This window comes from Rhodamnia argentea, chromosome 8 (genome assembly GCF_020921035.1).
Source record: "Rhodamnia argentea isolate NSW1041297 chromosome 8, ASM2092103v1, whole genome shotgun sequence".
Taxonomy (NCBI): Eukaryota; Viridiplantae; Streptophyta; class Magnoliopsida; order Myrtales; family Myrtaceae; genus Rhodamnia; species Rhodamnia argentea.
Window position 1 is genome coordinate 21,805,077 of NC_063157.1, and position 22,200 is coordinate 21,827,276.

The 22,200-nt window shown below is 39.3% G+C and overlaps 1 protein-coding gene across 1 annotated transcript; it reads right to left on the reverse strand.

Annotated features, from left to right (window-relative positions):
- Positions 1 to 1,522: 1,522 nt before the first annotated feature.
- On the reverse strand, positions 1,523 to 14,829 carry LOC115748184 (clathrin heavy chain 1). Its single transcript, XM_030684633.2, has 31 exons — positions 14,458 to 14,829; positions 13,883 to 14,087; positions 12,928 to 13,016; positions 12,730 to 12,808; positions 12,463 to 12,590; positions 11,804 to 11,902; positions 11,601 to 11,709; positions 10,757 to 10,836; positions 10,445 to 10,672; positions 10,263 to 10,328; positions 9,100 to 9,216; positions 8,499 to 8,696; positions 8,224 to 8,340; positions 8,036 to 8,095; positions 7,810 to 7,896; positions 7,242 to 7,325; positions 7,021 to 7,155; positions 6,864 to 6,926; positions 6,672 to 6,776; positions 6,490 to 6,602; positions 6,104 to 6,356; positions 5,874 to 6,010; positions 5,513 to 5,791; positions 4,418 to 5,420; positions 3,688 to 4,173; positions 3,422 to 3,592; positions 3,158 to 3,343; positions 2,622 to 2,744; positions 2,263 to 2,373; positions 1,744 to 2,092; positions 1,523 to 1,696 (listed from the first exon to the last, which is right to left on the reverse strand). Exons 1-30 carry the CDS (start codon positions 14,500 to 14,502, stop codon positions 1,934 to 1,936), a joined length of 5,115 nt encoding a protein of 1,704 aa, XP_030540493.1. The 5' UTR covers positions 14,503 to 14,829; the 3' UTR covers positions 1,523 to 1,696; positions 1,744 to 1,933.
- Positions 14,830 to 22,200: the final 7,371 nt, after the last annotated feature.

Here is a 22,200-nt window from a genome sequence, read left to right on the forward strand (position 1 = left end):
ACATCTAATATAGGAGGCGGATAAAGATTAACAGATTATCGACTCAACTTGACTATTCCGTATAATGTTCGTGTGCTAGTGATGATGAAGGCTGCAAAAAAGGCGACAATAGATTGATCAATATCAGAGAGAGAGAGAGAGAGAGAGAGAGAAGGGGTGAGGAAGCAAAGAGGAAATTGTCAAGGTTCATACCATTCAAGAGTAAGCCAGTGCAGATAATTTTAGCCCAATATTCAATGAGAATGTTAGAATGCTGAATTGCCAAAGTAATTTTGGTGAAATCCCAGATAACCACGTTGGTAACATAACACATGACATGATCACATCTTGGATATGGGAGATGGAATTAAAAGATTGAAGTAAAATGCAGAAAATTGTTGTCTCTATGCCAAGAAAATCTTCTGTCAAGCGCCACGTCAATTGTTGACGTGATGCACAATTTTTACTCATATCTAATAATATAACGACATGTGTTAGTTGAGTTGGAAAATAAATAAAATTTTGATTTTTTTTCTTCTTCTTTCTCCATCTTATTGCAACCACCCTCCGGTCACCAACTACGCTCCTTGCGGCCTCCTCCTCCATCACAGACGGCAAAGACACTGCAATGAAGGCGAGTGATGACTGCGAACACCGCTCCCTCGCCCATGATCGCCAAATCCACTCCTCGATCGGTCTGCCTACACTATTGCTCTTCCACGCTGACCACCCCTCCATCGTCCTTCCTCGTCCATGGCCTCTGCTTGCTCGTCCATGGTCCTTACAGGCCTTCACATCCAGATCTGGAACCGCGGAGCAAGGCCACGACAGACCTCATAGCCACCGAAGCTGACCACCCATCCGTCGTCCTTCCTCGTCCATCGCTACTTGCTTGCTTGTCCATGGCCGCGACAGGCCTTGGAGCCATGGTCTCATGCAGATCTAGAAATCCATGGCTGCGATAAACCTCAGAGCCATCCACACCGACCACCCCTCCTGCGTCCTTCCACGTCATGGCCGCGACAAACCTCAACCACCCTTCTGTCGTCCTTCCATGCTCATCCATGGCTGCCATAGGCCTTGGAGCCATGGCCGCGTCCAGATCTGGAACCTCGTCCGAGTCAGATCTTAGAGCACCGACCATGGACGAGCAAGGATGACAGACAACGAAGTTCATGACCATGGTGGTAGCAACGGCAGAGGGAGGCGGCAGTAGCGATGGCGGTGTGGATTCACGGTGGCTGCAATGACAGATGGTGAAGGAAGAGAGATGGACAGAGATTTTTATTTTTATTTTTAAATCAATTACATGTAATTTTTAATTGGCTTACGCACACTACATCAGCTAATGATGTGGCGCTTGACAAGCACCGAATATTTTCTCCTCTACGCCAATCACCAAAAAGGTAGATCGACAAAGACTGCAAAGCGCAACTCATTCTAGATTCATACTCAAAAGTGGAAAAAGATGCACACAAATGCATGCAATCCCTCGCTTCCGTAAAGCCAGAAGACATTCCCGATCACTTGCGGTCACAGACATTTTTCAAGTAAACCAGTCAAAGAATTTCATCAAAAAGTTCGTCCGAGCACATAAAATTCATGTGATACTCTTGGTCGTGGATACACAATGAAACGAAATTAGTATTATAATACAAGAAACCGCTTGGCTGGGCCTCTACAATAGCCCAAAGAATGCTGTCTTCTAGTTCTATTCCTCCTCCTCCTCCTCCTCCTCCCCCACAAAACAAAACCCCAACCCACCCCCCAAAAAAATTATCAACAGCTAATAATAGACACACCTTTTGAAAACAAGAGCAATTATTTCAAAGAAACCTCAACCCTTTCTGCAAAAAATGAAAGAAAATTTACCCTCAGCCACACACGTCAATGAAGAACTCAAACTGCTATCCTGCTCTTAATTCCTGGAAATTTTGCAATGTTTCTCAATAACTCAATAACTGCCCATGGGTGGCATGCCAAAAGGTGGCATCGGAGGCATTCCCATTCCGCCCATGGGAGGTGGAGCAAAGCCTCCCCCCATTCCTGGTCCTCCCATACCGGGCATTGGCGGTGCAGGCAGAGCGAGAGGCAGCAATTGAGCATACATATTCTGCAGATAACACAAGAATATATGAATAGTTAACAGAAGTATGACATTGTTTGAGAAAGAAGGTGAGTACGGCTTTATTATCATGGTGATATCGGCAAAGAGTCGTGAAAAAGTTTCAGAGAGAAAAATTCAGCAATTCAACAAACTGTAAGAACTTCAGCACACATTACCTGCTGTGCAATCACGTCCTTCTCTTCCTTTTCTTTTGCCTTAACCTCTTTTTGAGCTTCAATCTTGTCTTTTATTAGCTCATCAACTTTGCCTGTGTATTCACGGATAAACTGGAAAAAAAAAAAATATGAACCAAGGTTACAAACAATCAAAGACAAAAATGGTCAATCATTCTTGATTTGCACCTAATGAGCAATCAATTAAAAGAAAAGCACAACATCAATACATCTACAAATGGTTTGAAAAGTACATTTAATTTCAGAATAGCGATTTAAATTACACTCCAGCAATATTCTTGTGAGCAGGAGATAGCAAATTATTCAATAAGCATTAGTAGTTATGGAGCGGCAGTAATTACCTGGAGGAGATATGGGAAGGCAAAGTCAATCATGTTGTTCATCCAAGCTAGCTCAAGAGCGATATCTGCTCGAACCAAATCATAGCAAACAAATAGGCAAGATGCAAAGCATTCTTTCTTCCCCTGCAAAAGCACGTAACGGCAAAGGATTAGAACTCCAATCAACAAAAGTATCAAGAGTCCATGAATGCCAATACAAGTGGGATTAAAAGGCAACAGCAGGACTCTAAGAACTACTGTCAAAAGCAAAAAAGTTTCATTCAATTTATCAAAATCTAAACTCTAGTCATTTTAACAAAACCAGCTGAACTGGTTCACTATGCAGACCCCTTAAACCACAATTTGCAGATACCAAAAGCAATGGAGGAGAATTCCCAGTAACCTCATCTCATACATTAACAAGAGATTCAGTCAACTCCACCAAAAGCATTGTGTCACAGGCAACCAAGTGTAAAACTTTCGTGTATCGGCAGAACTGTGATGTTCTTATCTGAAACATAGTTTGGCTAGAACATCACCAATCACTCATAGCGTACCTTTTCAATGAAATAAACAAGCAACTCTTCAGCAAGTTCACGTTCACCAGACTGAGAAGCTGTCTCCATTGCATCTTTGTAAAGATTGTCTTTCTTTGACAGTGCAATTGACTGCTTCCATCGGCCAGCCTTCTTGTAAATATAAGCAGCAACTCTTCTCATTTCAAGAAGCTCATGCTTCTCAATCTGCTCACATGCAACAGCATAATGAGATTAAGATCGCATCAAGAAATAAAAGAACAAAGCGAACCAACTGCATCTCACCTTTTGAGCCAAGCCTATCATATCAAAGTTATCATGCAAATCAATAGATTCACGTAGTCGATCGTAGTCTTCCTCTTCCACATATATCTCATTCAAAGCCTCATTCACAGCAGACACATTATTGCTTTGAACTGCAACCATGTATGGCTTCACAAGACGCAGGTGACCAGCCTGAAATAGACAATTTTGCAGATCATCACAAAGTCAATATTAGAAGAAAGACGATTTGAAATGCCATATAGCAATATTGAAGAATAAGGTTAAACCTTTCGCATGATGTCAACAACACGTGTATGGTCCACTCGCAGTGCAAGCACATTTAGAACATCATTGATCTGCTCTGGATGTTCTTGCAAGTAGAAGTGCACAGCCTTATAGTAGAGTTCAACATTAGCAACTTTGACGATAACATCTTTAAATTGCATGTGTTCCCATGCTTCTGGGGAGTGGTTCATTATGGTAGTTGCAGCATTATCAAACTCATCATATAGAATGTACAAATAGGTAAGCTCCTTCCAATGTTGTTGCTCATCACAAGCTCTGATAAGCTTTGGAATGTTGAGACGCGTTGAGAAGAGCTTGATGTGCTCCATCAGCTTCTCAGGACGGTATCTAGCATAAAGAACTCCCAATTCAGTGAAAATGCCCATATGTGCACGTTCTAGCCCCAAACCACTCTCCATAAGTGAGATGAGCTCATTAAAGCATCCTCTGTTCTGATAGAATTCACTGACTTCTTCCAGGTCATCCACCTACAATTTTCAGAAGAGTGAGATCAAGAGTTGCTAAAGAAAGGTCTTGTTGCTCAGTACCTAGGAAATCTACTAATAACACGTACGCATAGGGAAAAAAAGAAAATCTACTACTCCGAAATTACCGAGCCCAAATATAATTCTCTCAAAAGGTCAATTGGCTATAGCTATATTTAAATGTTAAAACAGAAGTTTGTCCACCAGAAATCTTCAAAACAAAGTCACATAAACACCCACACCTCACCTGGACAATGATGTTCAAACCACATATTTGAGCTAAGCGGAACTCCTCAGCATCAACACAAGCAAAACAAACTTCTTTCCATGTCTTTGCACTGTTGGCTTTTCGTGCTGCATCAACAGCACCTTGGAATTGTTGCAGCTTCACCAGTGTGCACGCCAACTTGGCCCAGTTAGAGATAAAGGCAAATATGATCTTAGCAGCCTCATATAAGGCTTCATCAAACAGGCGATCACCAACATTTTGCAGATTGGCCACATTAGGCATGAGAATAAATTCTTCAATTTCACCCAATCTATCAATCTTTGCATACGCATAAATAAGTTCACTGTCCACTTTTGGCTCTTTTGCCTTCTGCCTAACCATTAAAAGGTATTTCACCAAGTCATGGTAGACATTTGCGTTCTCTGCAGCTTGAATAACATCCAAGAATTGAGTCGCATCATCTGCCCGAATAAACGACTCAATTGCATCACTCACTAGACCCTCCCTCAACTGAGCCTTAGCTACCTGGCTCCAGACAGCATCTTCTTCAACCCTGAATGCAAACTCCACAGCTCGCTCAATGCTTCTAATATTGTCCAATAAGACATTAACAGCCTGAACATTCATGTTGAACTTTTTGAAAATTGCAAAGGCTTCCTCGTATAGTTGAGCTTCCACAGCAACTTCTCCAACAGCAGGTCCATCAAAGTTATCAAGTCTATTGACATAATCCATAACTCTTGATGGGTCTGCCTTAATAGCGGTAAGGATAAGCAGGTTTTGTAGGTTAAAGTTCCCACTGAATGCAGAGTTCTGCAGAACAATTTTCTCCAAGAGCTCAATCAGTTCATGTGGAAGATCAGCTGTCATGAAGGCTTTAACAGCTGCAGACACTTGCTCTGGACTTTTGCTTTCAGGCAATGCTGTAGATACAACCTGATCAATCAGCTGTCTCCTATATTCATTCTCAGGGTTTAGAACCTTCTCCCAGAGATCACCATCCATTCTCTCAACAACGTACCTGTCATTCAACATTACAATGCGTAAACAAACTTCGACGATCTAGAGAATTCATTTCAAGCCAAAGTTCCACTAATTGAAGAAACCACAGACCTGGCTTGTAACTTGAACAAAGAGTTCTTGTTAGTTACATTGATAAGCTCCTCATCACATTGGCCTCTTCGGTAAGCTACAACTGCTAGAGTGGGATCACGCTTTTCACAGTATTTACCCACTACACGGGAATCATAGTATGGGTTGGTGGTGAGGAAGTGTTCTGGATTGTTGTTGCTGTCTATAATTATTTTACCCAGGGCATTATGGACGTGTACATCTTGGCTTCCCTCACTCACAAGATGCTCCAGGAACTGAGTAAGTAACCGCAGACGATTCCTGAAGACACAACACGGTGAGGATATTACAAAGCTAAAAGAAGACACAGAGAACAAGAACAAAGGAAAAAATTGACTATAACCTTTTTTCACATTCCTCCACAAGGGGCTCCACTGGAAGCAGAGAACGAACAGACAGAATCAAGCCTTTGATAAAGTCTTCTGGACACTCGTCATCTAGCAACTGTCCCACAACTAAGGGAGTGTTCCCAGGGTTCACCTGAAAGAGATGAACTTCTTCCATTAGTTAATTTGACAAAAAAGCACCTACTAGATAAAACAGTTTCTACTTCCAATGCTCATAATATCATACCTTCTGGACATAACCTTCAATATAGCGGAGCATGTTGTTGGTATAAAGGTAGTGAGTGAGATCAGGCACAAACCCAAATCGATCACAGACATTGATAAGGGGCCGTGCATCTGGAAGCTTGGCCTCCATTAAAAAGTTCTTTGTCTTTTCTGCGTCATAGAAGTTTGATTCTCTGGTCACTCGTTCAACCTCTTTAATTTGACCGGTTTTAGCAGCGGCTTCAATATACTTGAAATGAATGTCAGGGTCCTCACTGCAAATGCAAAGGATTAATTACCAAATCGTTCTTCCCAAACTAACACAATCTGACAAAGTAAAAGAAAGATCTTTCAAGCATATCACAAACAAACAAACAAACAGAAAATTGTCATAGTCAAGCATATTACCTGGAGCTCAAGTACGAACCCAGGAAAAAGTAGAGTCCTTCATAAGACTTGAATTGCTCAAAAATCTTTATGCAGGGCTCAACGCCCAGCTGCTCACAGTATTCTTTGGCAACCTATAAAGCTGCATTTTAGCACATAGTCGTATCAAGAAAAATGCAAAAGAGGAAACTACAACAACTCACCTGTACTATTATCTGAAGGTTGCCACGGAGATTAACCAGCAAAAGGTCCTTCATGCACTCTAAAGCCCATTCCCGTGAGAGGGTGCCAAAAAACTCTACCAGCGACTGCAAAATACTCATAAAAATCAGCAGCAGTTACAGATACATAACATCTCATAAGATAGCAGCAGAGGCATGACTATTCATGATTACCTGTGGCTCAATAGCATGGGTATTCACGATTACACGTTTGATATCTGGCAGTTCTGAATAGTGCTGCAGGATAAATTGGCATGTTTATGCTCTAGATCAAATGAGCCATATGATGTAGGTTGAAAAGTTACAACGTAGAGTTAGAAAGAGACATTACTTGCAATGCCCTAACATAAAGACCAGCCTTTTCACAAAGCTGGGCAATCCGAGGACGGTCATAGTGGCTAAACATTCCATTGGCCAAGATTGCATCAGCAACATTAGGGAAAGTGACCAAATTGATTTCAAGAACCTATATAGATGAAGATAATGTTCACAAACTGCCACAATGTAAGAACATAAATGGAAGCTCATCATAAGAGGACCCTCACGAAGTACCTTTGTTTGAAGAAAACCATGTTCTGGAAGATTTGGTTTCAAAACATCCAACAGAAAGGCTGTTGCCTCACGGATCAAATTTCTCTGCATAACCGAAGAACCACAAACTTTCAACCAAATAAGGAATCCAATCTTGGCTTACCCACAAAAAGTTGCATTATCAAGACACACTGTTGATGTAAATTCACAGATGCTGATAAAATAATAGCCCATAGCAACCAATGACAACTGTATTCTGCAACAACATGATCAACCGCATACAGTTCCAGAACTCGAAGATTTATAGCAATGAGTTTCATTATAGTCCACAAACTTGCCTTCATTCTAGAGAAAAATATCATATCTACCGTTCAATTAGCAGAAGGCATTCATTCTTTGCCATGATTTAACTGATTTCAGCGTACTATTACAACTGAAAATGTTAAAAGGGGTAGTAAATATGATATATGATGGCAAACTATAAAATGAAAAACAAGAATGATTTGAGCAGCTAAAAGATAATAGCTACCACATGGCACTGACATTTATTCAGAACACAGAGGGTTATTAGATTGTTGAACAAACAAACCTGAAGAAAGAGATCTGTAATTGTATTGTAGTCAACTGGACATCCTCCCTCCATTTGAGACATCATCAAAGCAAAATTCAAGGCGCCCTAGAATGAAAACACAGCAAATCAGCGGTAAAGATTTCTAGGAAACCATCAGGAATATGCATAAATTGTCAAAACACTAGTCATTGCAAGAAAAAGAGGAAAACGAACTCTGGGAAATGCCCTTAAGTTCTTTACACACCTGTGCATCTTGTCGGAGGATTGTTTGCAAAAGAAACAAATAATCAGGGTTATACCCAACCTGCAGAAAGAAAGGGAAATTATGTCAATAGCAATAGTAGCATCAGCAGCAGTACTACTTGTAGCAGCTTCAGGTGCGGCAATAAGGAATAGAGAGAATATGCTATTTTTTGTTCGATCTGTCTTTACCTGCTTTGAATATATCAGTATCTTATCAAACTCTCTCCGCTCAGCAAAAGCTGCAACAACTTTAGGAGTTACTCTGGCTTTGATGAATATTTTCAACGCTAGATCATTATCCACAGTCTGCAGTAGAGAAAAAGAACCATCAAACATTCATGCAGAGTTTATCGATTTTACTCTGAAAGTGACAAAAAAAAAAGTGTTTCATCCAATTTAAAACCGTAAGAACCACCGATTAAAACCAAAATGAGGGACAATATCAACTAATCTAGAAATCAAACCTTCACAAGGTCTCCAAGTTCCTCGCTGCATTCTAGCTTGTCCTCCGCAAGCCAATTCTCCAATAGGTTCTTCTTGTTTTGGTTCACAACAAGCCGAGATAGTTCCAATGATTCAAATGCATTAAGTTTTCCTCTAGTAAGAAGTGTGCCAAAGTACTGCAACAGAGGTGGTGTCTGCCCAGCTTGCACAGGGACGGTCTACATATGGAGGAGACAGTTTAAAGCAAAACCACAATAAGTATAGAATCAATTCATTTGCTCCCTTCCTTCAACTAATAAACGCAAACGCTTCCACATTAAAGTAATAATTATATCAGATCTTGGACTTTTTTCCTTAATACATAATTGTTTTACTCCAAGCGAGCATAAGAAACTCTTTTTGTTACTGATCCAAATAGCTACTACCAATAAAAAGTACTCACGCAGCAAAGTTTTGTTTACAGCAAAGTCCCAAATAAAGGTGGCAATAGCAGAAAACGACAAAATTAATCCTTGTGGCCAAGCATATAACAAGTTGCACTAGCCAAATACGAATAACCAATAATCACAGTTAAAGCCCATGAGGAAGAGAGAACCTGATGACAACTGAAAAAATTAATACCTGAAACTTGGCGACTGTATCAGGGGTGCGTAAAATTCCTTGTGGAGACTCAGCTGCAAGTTCAGCAGCTTCTTTGTACTTTGTCTGGGCAAACAGTTCTTGGAATCTTTGGACAACCTGCGTTATCAAAAGTGTAAGATTGATTCATTAACAACGAGTAAGGTTGTCAATTGCTAGTCTAAGATCTGAGCAGGCCTCAGGATTAAGCATAAGGCCAATCTTCAAAATGCAACAATCCATAACATTACATGAAAATAAATCAGCAAAAATTACCCATATAACACTACATTTACAATTACTATATCAGCTAATTAGCAACATAAGCATATCACCACCTGGTGAAGGGAAGGGAACCAAGTAAGAGATCAACACTGCATAGGGAACCAGTGGAAAGGATGCTTCTAACTGCTAGCCACAATCTTAAAGTGTTCAAGCAAAAAGTACAAAAAAAAAAAAAACCACCATCTTGAGGCTTGGTCTTTTCTTCGTTTCAGATATATGGATTCATCGATCAGTGCGCAAGTTGTTTCCATATTGCAGTAACGCCAAAATTTTTAGGGCAGAAAGGTAGACCAGCAGCTTCAAAGGCAATCTATTATAAAATCTCTTAAATATCTGAGACGAGCACCTTTAAGATTCAAAAAAATGATTGTCACATATTTCATGCAATGGCACGTGACCTTGACAACAATGTGCATGACAAAGATTAATTCTGAGCAATAACAAGTCACCACAACAAGGCAAAACTGCACTTCGACTATGTTTGTTGAGAGAGAAAAAGGTTGTAACTAATTTTAACCATAATTAGGCTCAAGCTACCAAAAATCAACAAATTCATCCTTGCACGATCAAATCACTTCATGCAATTGAAGTGCAGCAACATGCTCAAATTTATGGATGGCATGCACATACAAGCTGCGTGTCGACCTTTCATCATGTAAAGAGATGTCATTTCACCCAATTGAAGTGTAGCCACATCCTAAAAAATTTATGGACTATGTACACATACGAGCTGCATGTAGACCTTTCATGGAAGAAGCATATAAAGAGAGGTTATTTTGAAAAGATTGGTGATCAAACATTCATAAAATCCACCACTAAATTTATGGTACAAAATCCACAATAAATTACCAGAGAAGAAGGGAAAAACACTATGGCCTTACCAGCTGCTCAGCACCAGGAAGATTTCCTCTTTTGGCAAGATTGACAGCAAGCTCCAAGTTGTTTAACTGCAAAAAATAACCAGGTAACATCCAGATGTGACAAAACCTACAATAAATTTTCAACCCCAGACTGACAAGAAAAATAAAGACAATGGAAAAAGTAATCTAGTCGATGCTCGTACCTGGCCACTGACAAAGGGTACAATAGTAGCCTCATTTATAGTAGCAAGTAGAACCTGTCCCCGTCTATTGATGGCATAAAATCCTCCAATAGACGAAGCTTCAGCTGTCAAAAATATTGGATCTGGACTTATTCTGTTTCTGTATACTGCAGTTGCAGTCTCCAAGTCATACACAAACAACAGCCCAAGCTTGGTAATCACATATATCAAACCATATTGGTGAGATATCTGCCAATCATACAGACAAGGACTTAAGATAAAGAAAATTTCAAGTTAGTCTAGCATGAGATGCAAGTTTTAGTATCTTTCTACCTGCATTGCAACTGGGAAGTCATCAGCAAAATCTGGAGGAAAGAAAAGATCTGCCTGCTTTTTTGTAAAGGATGGCTTTCCTGATATAAAAGAAATTGTAACATAAGAGCAAAGTGCGACATAACACGATCCAAAGATTGAACACTAAATTAAGCTGACATGACTGGCAATAGAGCCAGCGCAGAAAAGAACATCTATAAGTGGGAATCAATAAGCATTTTAGAACCACAATAAGTAGACCATAATAATAACTCCTACTGCCATAAACCTGAAGTCAACATGTCGAATATCACATCATTCAGGCAATCAAATCTGGCAGGGAATCTACCCAACAAAAAAAGCAGGGAAAACATAAATACACATTAACGCACTCTCTCCATGACAATGCTCACTGTGAATCCAGGTTTATGTTCATTCTCATCTAATAATTCAAATCAAGCTTTTTTTTTCGGCTTAGTAAACCATTGTAATTCGCATTAATCTATCCATTTCATTATCCACCCAGTAACCATCAGATCCACATGTATACCATCCATCCATTTATGTCACTTTTATCCTCATTTATTTAAGATTTAACTGTGACACCATCAAGTCATAGTGATTCAAATATATGCCCTTCCTAGTCACGATAAAGCCCAATTACTGGGGACCATGTTTAAGGAAGCTTCAATATTTTTCCATTTGCTTGTGCTTGGTTCATATGATGACGGCACCATCGACAATAATCTGCAATAGCCTCAATATTCTAGCACAATGAGCTAAGGGAAAGTCGTGATGCTGATGAAAGAAGCCGTTTCATGCCTAGTTTCTTTAATTAAGGGGCTAAAAGGGTGCAGGTGGTCACCTGGCTGGGCGCCCAGTTCAATGACATGTAACTTTGATGTAACCTGTCCAGCATTAATGGTTTTCGTTGCAAAGCTTATGAGTGTAGAAGGATTCTCATTTCCTGGGACCTGTTCAAACCAAATATGAGGATATATTATGCACAGTACAATTAAATTTCCATGCCAAGTAATGAAAATCATGTATGGAGAAGAAATGTCTCACTTTGAATGAGGCGAATGCTGCAGCATGAGCTTCAAGAGCTTGACTACGCTGCTGATCCACAGAGAAAAGTTGCATGTTCCCCTTGACCAATTGTGGCCTCTACAAGCAAAGACAGCAAATATCCAAATGAGAGATCATTGAGATAGATTAAAACATCTTATTCAGAACAAGTATACAAGGGCTAGAGCAAATTTATGAATCACATCCCCACTTAGTAGGATAGGCTTGGATTTTTAGTGTTGTATAACAGAGAGAATGAAATGAACTTAAGAATTAAGAACATATAAAGACTTCATTTGTCACATTTCAAAGAGCCTAAACTAGCCATATTAAGACGAGGCCACACTGCCAAGGTCAACCAAGCACAAAAAAGATGAGGTTCTAACAAGTTGCTCGAAAGAAGAGCCTCAAGCAACGATGGTGATTTCTGATAACCCCAAAAGGGAAGGGACACACTTTTCAGGGCATATAAGGTGGGACAGGATCAATAAATCAGGTATTTGAGTGCTTCAACACTAAAACATGACCAGTGCCAATTCTATATACTGAAAAATAAAATGCTTTTTATCTCTCACATTAAGCTATTTTCATCAGAGACTAAGCCATCCGTTCCTCTCAAACAAATGTATGACATCATGGACTAGAAAATTTTCATGTACCTCTGGGGAGCCTGGGGCGATGCCAATCAAAACCAGCCACTTCTCAGAAGTATCACATCGGTAGTTAATAATCTGATTGTTCACCAGATTAGCTGTTCTCTCAAACATTTTCACAGGCTCAGAGTCACCTGCAGATGGACTGTGCTTGAGAACCAAATGAAAAGAAAATTCTAAAAATAACAAATCAGCTACTAGCCTTGACAATAATCAACCATTGACAATCCCAAAAATCTGCAGAGCAAGGTAAGGTAAGTATGCTGACTTCACCTTCAATTGACCAGTGATATACCGTGGTTTGTGTAACTAAACCCAACATTTTAGGAGTGATCCATTTCCAAAAGACAACCTATACCATAAGCAAGCAAAATTAGTGTAACCAGAAAAGATTTTAGTCTCCAGAATACCAAATAAACAGACAGTAAAGTGAAACTTGGATGAGAGGTCAGGCAGAAATTTGGCATTCACCTGCTCTGGCATTTGATGGGACTTCATTTTTGCTTTCATCTCAATGTTAAATATTTGCAAGTGATCTTGTGTGGTTCCCGGAAGTTGAGCTTCAAGAAACAATCACAATTTATTAATAGGATCGTTTAGAAACGGAAGAAATACAAATAGGCATCAAAAGCCTGTGAAAGCTTCCCAAGTTCAATCATTTTATCATGCTAAAAGCTATATCAAAACTGTGACAGAACCAAAAAAAAAGGACGATGTCAAACGTTACATCACAAATTTACTGCCACAAAATTTTTTCATTAGGGAAATAAGCCTTTTGATGAAGCTCGACACTTGATTAACAGAGTCAAGAAAGAAATTGACTCAATAATTTCAACCTGTCACTTTTTACCTATCAAAGAAACAAGCTTCCATCTGTTATTTCAAATTCATAGCCCACACAACCCTGGTATTCCCACTAATAAGAGGAAGGGGGGAGCAGCTGTCTTCCAGCTTTTTGAAGAGTGATATTTTTCATGAGAATATTAGAACTTTTCTAAAATGCTTCAGCTTCCAAATAAGATATATCTTGAATGGCTTAGATCCATCTAACTAATTCTCTCTCCGGTGCTTTCTTTTTAAAAGAAGGTAATACTCATTCTATAATTGCGCTTATGCACTACATTTTCCTCCTGAGTATTAATAGTTAACAGCAAAGACTTTGCGGTAGAAAAATAAAGAACTGCACTAACAAGACTAAATATTTTGATAAGTGTATTGGTTGGTTTGGGCTGGACAAGATGGATAGCAAACTTTGTCTTATCATAGAATCCGTATATTATGCATCTGATCCCACGGGTTAGACTGGTAAAAAACCAAAAATAATGGAACAAATTTCTAGATTGACAAATTCCAATAATATATACAAGATGTAGCATGAAAACAAACTATGCAAAGATAACAATCCATTCAAGTAGGCAGATCATACCTTTAAGAGCAAGGATTCTAGAATTAGGGTTCATAAGAGCAGAGTCTGCAGTGATGGGCCTCCTCAGAGGTTGATTGGGCATGCTCATATCAATAATAACCACACTATTCTGGGGCGACGTCTCCCGAACACATATATACTTGTCCGACTCCATGGTGACATGGGTGAACGTGATGAATTGTGGATTGATGCCAATGCTCGGAAGCTGTAAACAAGAGCAGATGACACAGTTTAATAACCAATCCACAGCGAAATTGAAGTTCACACATTTGAACAGGATTGCAGCAAATTCAAGACCAATTACAGGGAAGCAGGATTACAAAACCACTTCATACAGATCTCAACCAAGACGACCCCTAACAGATCTAACAGAGTCCAAAACGGGACGAGACAAGTTAACGGAGATGAGCTAGAACGGGAGTTCTCAATTATCCATGCGCATCGACGGACATCCAACTCAAAACCAACTCAGCACCAGAAACACGATCGGGCTAGCTCAATCTCCGACCCCAAAAATCCGAAACGAACGTAAACGATGGGAAGCTGAGGAGAGCGAGGAGGAACTCCGAACTGACCGTGAGAGCCTCCTTCATGGCGACCGGAGCGTTGGCCGCAGCCATGGTGGCTCAGATTGGAGAGGGTCGAGAAAGCTCCAAAGGCAGCGAGATCTGGGAGGGAGGGCCCCCGACTGGTTGTTCAAGTCGCTGCGCAGATCTGATGCAGCGATGAAACCCTGAGGTAGAGAGAGAGAGAGAGATCTGAGGTGGCGTCGATACAGAGAAGAGAGGAGGTTATGAAGGAGGATGTGAAGAAGAAGAAGAGTGATGGTTCGACAGTAAAAATGGAGAAGGAGAGGGATTATTTTAATGGCGGAATGGAGGAGGGATGGTGATGGTGCTGCCGAAGCTCACAGATCCCATCGAATGCAAAGCCTCGCTGTGAGAAATGAGAGAAAATGGCACAATTAGAGAAAAAAAAACAAAGCTAATAAAGACCTGTGCGCTTGGCTCCGAGGGAGACTCCGGGTTTGGTAAATACCCGATCCGGCCCATTTTAAAGTATCCATTCGTCATGGACACTAAGATTTCATTAAAAAAATGAATAATTTAAAGAATATTTTTCTAAAAATAATCATCCGTATTATTTGAAATAATTAATCCATAAAAATTATTTTCATTATTGAGAATACTTTATTTTTAAACATCTTAATGAACGGTGAAAACATTTTTTGTTCATTCACTTTTATAGGAAATACAAACAATCATTTTTAGTAAAGTTTTCCAAATTATTCATTATGTCGCTAACAAATGGGGCTCCGTCCCACTGGTCACCCTTCTCACTTGAGAAGAGGGAGGTAGAGAGTTCGATTCCCCACCTTCTCAAAGAGTTGGGGACGGGGACGAATGAGTGAGGGAGTGGGGTTTCGCAACCTATACATGGCACAAAACGCACATAGTGTGGCTTGTATAATAGTGTAAGATAGGATAGAACTGGACAAAAAAAAAAAAAGATTATGTTTGGTAGTTAGGATAAAAATCAAGATATGATAAAGTATATCATATTCCGTGTTTGTTCTTGCACAAAATAAGATAAAGTTGGATAAGAGAGATATAACCCGAATAAAAATATAAAATGCGAGGTGGGATAAAGGTGGAGATGATTTATTATACCTATGGCATAAAAGTTAATAACAAACTTCTTAAATTAAAAAATTAAAAAATAAGCAAATAAAAAATCATATTTGGAGTCTAATACAAAAAGGAAAGTTCAAAATAATAATTTATTTATTCCCATTTTTATTTGTATGTTCAAATTTCTTTTTATTTTATAATGCAAATTTAGTGTATATATATATATATATATATAATCTTTTCTATTGCACATTTGAAGTGTATTAATATAGTGTAGTATTTAATGAATATTCATTAAAAGTCCGACACTAAATGAGCAAATTGAATTGAATAAGAAGAACCCCGATACTAAATGAGTTTAGATGAACAAATTCAAGCTCGAAATGAAATTTTCTTAGTCACCCCATCTCCTTATTGTCTTTATCATTGGTTCATGTTAGAATTTCAGAACTCCTCTGTAATTTTCTATTCACTCCACTAAAGCGACAAGAGAGTTGAAACTCCCTCTCTTTTATAGCTCTCTGCTTCACGTCAAAAGTCTACGAAAGTAGCAAAAGAGTCAAAACCTCGCTTTTCAACTCCATGGTGGTTCATCTTGAAGATTTTAGAAAGTGTACCGATATTCATGTTCTTGCAGAGACCCGTGTTGTCAATTTTCAACGTGGGCGGACTACACTAAATTCATTATTCTTCAAATTATTTGAATCAAGATAACATCCATACCAAACTCGTGTGTGCCGGTTTTCGGTTGAAGTACGTATTTGGTGTATGGGATTGCTCCCATGGCCATGCTTTTGAAGTCATCATTTCATTGTTGATTGGTGATTTGCTTGGAAAGAGCCGGTTCTCTCGTTACATATCTTAGTACTCTCGCCTCATCAACCTAAGCTTAGTCGTAATTCGGTCTCATATTCTATATGGAGAACGATGTTGTCACATGAAGAGCCGTTTGGTGGAGATGAAGTTGTCGAACATTCCCATTATGACTATTTGAAGGAGAAAAAGGAGAAGACAAGGAAGATGGATCGGGATGTCAGAGCCGTGACGTCCTAGGCTCGTCACGTACACTAGCAATTAATAAAAATTAATTTAAATAAATGCGCAGATAGATTACCAAAACACATCACTTATTCATCTAGGGCCGACAAATGTCGGGTTCGTTTTACATAGAACCCGGGAGACATATTGGGAGGCATCAAAAAGTAGCATGTCGCCTTACCCGGTACAAAAAGAAACAATAGCTAGAGCAATTGTTTTCCCAAAAACTCCCACAAACAAATCCAACTCCCTATCTATCTCAACAATCGACTTATGCCGCACAACATCATCCAACTATACTACCGTATCTACCGGGGCCTCCTAGGGTGCTACATAGTCGAACGACAAGGGGCCCATGAACCCCGGGCCGTCCTCTAGGCGGCCGTATATAGCGACAAAATGGTGGGGGACTTCCCCCACATCCACGCCCCCATTGACCTACAAGGCGACAAGAACTAGCACGAACTCTAGCCCGAGCAGCCTCGAGATCATCAAAGGCGCCATACACTAGTGCGGGTGTGAGGATACTCCATATGAAATTGTCAGAAGACTAGCTATCACTTACCTAAAAGAAATGTTAACAACAACGGAGTGAGGTAAACTCGGTGAGTCGAAATCCCTAACACACCGACTAATTCAACCAATACAAGAATAAGGTAATAGTACAGTTGGTACATAACAAGTTTTACACTAAACTATTCTCGGTATTCGACCCAATCAAAACATTCACAGCAACATACGGATCCATTTGTCGATGAATGCAAGCGTGATCTCACATACAAATGAATTATACTCAACATTATCGATTTCGTTGAATCATTACAATTGGAATACGTAAACAATGTATCGTACCACTTCGGAGACCGGCCTAGTCACACAGCGGGGCCACCCGGTCATATAACGGGGTCTTTCCATACACTTCATGGGGTATCTAGTTAGGCTCAAGGCCCATTCCCACGAGCCATAGTCGGCCCAATCACACTTTTCATAAAATCATATCACATTTATTTTCATTATCGATGCGTGAAGTATGCCATGACGTACTATGTCCTCATATAAATGACTTGTTTATAGTATTCACATGGAGACCCTCTGACCACCACGAGGCTAGCTTTCCATACTACCGAATAGTTATGCTAAGATAGGTAGATCTAGCTTCGATAAGTGTTACATACACGTATATCGGGAGTGGTCAAGTCTCGCCTTACCTATGCGTCACCAATACTAGTCGGGGCCTTAGTACTTGAAGGTTTTTCCTCTCGTTCCCACTTTCTCACCCCCCCTCTCAACCCTACGATTTTGTACCATATTAAACTCATCGCCCCACGTCCATGCGAGCCCCTCCTTCGCCTTTTTTCCCCCCGACCTCATTTTTCCTCACCGACCAAGCGGCCTACCCACTTCCTCGACTAACAGCCGCCATGCCTCCTCCACCCCGACTTACATCTATGAACACAGAGCGAAGAGGGCGCAGTTCCTTTGAGCCCCAAAGCCGGTACAGCCCCAATTCCTCTTCATTTCCCCCACAGTTCACGTGACTAAGTATAAACCGCAGTTGTCAACTACAAACCTTAGCGCAGTAGCTCCAACAATCGGTAGCACCTACTCACGGTCTTGATATCACCCTTCCGCCCGACGTTGCACATACCACTAACTCACCCACGGGATTTCCGTGACTCAACTCACGTGGTATCTCGCTCACGACCTCCATTAGATATGCACGGTTCCATTTTCCATGTCCAACCACTTGCTACCCATAACCGAGACTAACCAGCCATTTATTAAAATAATTGACACATGTCAATGAATTGTGTGCCTATGTAATTCCAATTTTTCATACAACTAGCTTCTTGCCTAACTCATAAAAATAATAGGGTACTCTATGAATTAAGAATTTACCCAAATTCTCAGCTCACCGTGTTCTTGAGACTATTTGGATTTGTCATTTACTTAATGAGCTCAAAGTCCCACTTTTTAATCCTCTCACTGTTTGTTGTGACAATATGTCCATCACATATCTTGCTCTGGCCTTGTATTTCATGTTCGCACCAAACGCATTGAATTGTATTTTCAGTTTGTTTGAGATCGGTTTGCATCCGGTGGTTTACGTGTTCGTTATGTGCCTACCGCGGATCGGTTAGCAGATATATTCACTAAGAGGCTACCTAATCTACGTCATGCACTATTAAGGATGAGTATTAACGTGTAATTTTTATGTAGAGTGAGGTATTTCTGCAATTATATTTTATATGTATCCTTATTGCAATTAGTAACTCCTATAAATACACATTATACAACCTTAGTTGGGGTTGAACCATCATAAACACTTTGTTGTTATTTTCTCTCCGATTTTGAACATCAACAAGGAGTGAAGTGCTCATTTTCGGAAATCACCTTTAATGCTCTGCTGAAGGACGTACTCCCGGCAAAGAAGGGCACACCAACGAACACTCGACTCGAAGGTGTTCGAACTTCAATGTCGAGTGTGCTCGGATGAGAATACCATTTTTTTTCCAACAATATGGGTTATTCAAATCATATGATTTGATTAGTAACTACGTAAACACGTACACACTTGCTCCCGAAATTAATAAGTTACGTAGATTACCCCATCTGAAGTGAGGTTAAGCGTTAGGTAACACTTAACAATGGTTTTAGTCATTTTTTTTTCTCGACATCAATAACGTTTATTACATGGTTCATGAAGCCGAGAAAATCTTGTAGTAGTTATTCTGGTAAAGAAAAATGAGCTAGTTCTTTTTAGGTAATACTTAATGGCTATGCAGACGGGAAAATTAATGTGGGTAATTTGCAATTTGTGAAATTTTGGGCATTATTGCACAAGGGTGCCATAGTTCAAGTTAAAGAGCAATTGTACAATGATGTTGTCCCTCGTAGGGCTTCCCCGTGCAAAGTGTGTTTCTTGAAAAGACAAATGAAAAATGGAAATTCAAAAATCGAAGAATCAGAAAGAAAAGGTTTCTAATGCAATTTTTGAGAATACATCCCAAAAATCTAATGGGCTTTTTTTTCGAAAATGGGTCCCAAATTTTTTTTTTATGAAATTAGGGTAATTTTTTTTTATTTAACCAATTCGGGGCCCGCGCGGCAATAGGCACTTGATATCGGGCAATCTATATATTCCACATGAATCACGTTAGGTCGGTGATGCGTGTTGGACAGAGTGTAAAATCACGGTTATTAGAGTGAAGTTCACAATATTCTAATTCTGAGTGGTGATTGAGAAACCAAACTTTAACACTTGGCCTATATTATAATGTTATCAATTAAAGTAGATTATACCAATGCTAGTACGAATGTTGGAACCTGATTTTGTCACTTTACTTCCCTTTCGGGCAAATGTAGAGAATTGCATGAAAATCATGCATCCAAAATCGGTATCGTAAGTGCAATGTTGCGGATGCTTTGAGAAGGGCATTGATTTTCTGTTCTTTGTAATGTAATAGGAGGGTAAAGAGGCGCATCTGAATTTGATTCCTATCCCGAAGTTAATGCTTATAAAATGGTGGCGGTTGTATCCATGATAGCGAGGTAAATTCGAGGCCAACGTTGTTTTGCCTTGCTTTGTCCTATCCATCTATCCATATATTTTCCTAAGTTTGTAAGCTCTTTGAGACAACCTCTGATCATTGGGCTTTTCGGTGTCGACATTTCAAGTTCAACCATGGGATTTTCGTTGCTCCTCCGAAACACTTGTGAACTGTGGAAGGAGTGGGAGCTACAGTTGCTTATCCTCCTCGGCTTGTTCCTCGTGTTAACCCTTGTGCCTCGAGCCAAGCGGAGGAAATCCATATCTAGGAACCGAATTTAACTCCTGGTCTAGACGACATACCTATTGGCCGAGTCCGTTACAATCCTAAGGCTCAATGTCCTCTCAAATTGCCACGGTTGTCCTTCCACCGGAAAGATGCAACATCAAACACAATCGACAACTTATTATCAATATACACACATATATATATGTGTGTGTATATGTATCTATCCATAAATATGATCTTTTTTTAATGGGCCCAGTTTTGGAAAGGTCGATTTTTTTTCACCCCTAACCTTAAACCTATATAAAATTTCCATAAAAAATAACATCGAGATACCTTGGATAAATAAGATTCATGGCATACTTTTTGCTATTGATAAGGAAAATTTTGAAGGACAAATAGATGCATTTGATAGATATTGATTATCAATAAAAAAAAATTTTCATTTATTTCCATTTCCAAAAATTGAATAAGGAAGACTTAATTCGGAAAATCAATCAGAAATTTTGAAAATTTTCTTCAATAAAGTTATAACTAAACCCAAGACTAAAAGAATATTGATTAAAACATTAGAGTTTCTATAATTCATTAAAAATAATATGTACTATCTCCAACTAACAACTAAACCTAGCAAACTCACCTTAGTCATATACAACTCAAAAATATACAACTAGCTAAGCTCATACTCAAAACAATCTCTCTATCAACAAGCCTTGGTGATAACGGGAATGCTCTCGTTCTATTAGCCACTAACCGAGGGACCCGATAAAGTATTTAAGATGAATGGGATGGGTAACCACAACGTAGTAGGTAGCACATCTCTTCTAAGCAAATCAATCATCCACTATGCACTTGTACATAACAATATCAGAATTCACTTATCTCAAATGCAACATATAATGCACATACAAGATCAAAAGGAGTTATATCGCTTTAACATAATCATGTACATATCAAAACATTCCTTAAATCTATAATATCATAGCAAGCATCAATGGTCTAATCCATTAATCAATCTCGTATCAAGTCAAACATCAATGATCCATTCCATTGACTACGATATTGTTTAATATCAAATCATGGTTACGACACAACGCCCATTGACAAGGTGACCAAGATTCCCCTTTGCAAAGGTCTCCACCTATTATCGGCTAGTGGCTTGGCCCGGAATGATATGCTTATATCAGTATACATACCCAAAAATCACTAACCGAGTTCACATTTATATTGAGCATCAAACAATCATCCTCCAATAGCGTAAACTCAGTCCACAATCGATCTCCTAAACCAAACAAATAACCTTTCACAAGACAGCTCATCCGCCAAAAGTACTTTTTGTAAAACATTTCTCATATCATTTTAGAACTCATTCATAAATCAATTCACAAATCAATAGATAAATATAAACTTTCATGATACATTTCATAACACATTTCTAAAACTATTTACAAATAACCAAGGAATAGTAAATGCTCGATTTAGATTTTTATGCAATAAAAATGTCATTTCATAACTCATAATTTATTCAATCCAAACGTTTTTGAAATATGAATTTACAAACTCAAAGAACAGATAGCACCATTCATCTAGAAATGCCTAAAACCAAACTATGAATGTTACTCAAAACGTCGAATTCGCAATCCTATCAAATAAACATTGTCCAAATCGAGTAAAACACTACCTCGACTAAGAATCGACTAAACCAATTTTCTTTGCTAACAAAATGACTTCTACAGGCTAACAAACTCTTATCCGAAGTGGATATTCCAAGTTATCATCAACGCAAAGCTTGAGTGCGAAGCTTCAAAAGTACTGAAATCCGGAATGAATTTCTGTCAAGTCCTACTGCTTCACAATGCCCGAAGCTATCGGT

What these genes read in the sequence shown, in the direction of transcription:
- LOC115748184 (XM_030684633.2), bottom strand. Translation starts at nt 14,502, where the DNA reads ATGGCTGCGGCCAACGCTCCGGTCGCCATGAAGGAGGCTCTCACG. An exon ending in TTCCTGGTGCTGAGCAGCTG is followed by an intron (nt 9,217 to 10,262) that starts GTAAGGCCATAG and finishes TTGATAACGCAG; the next exon opens with GTTGTCCAAAGATTCCAAGA. An exon ending in GTGGAGGAATGTGAAAAAAG is followed by an intron (nt 5,792 to 5,873) that starts GTTATAGTCAAT and finishes TTGTGTCTTCAG; the next exon opens with GAATCGTCTGCGGTTACTTA.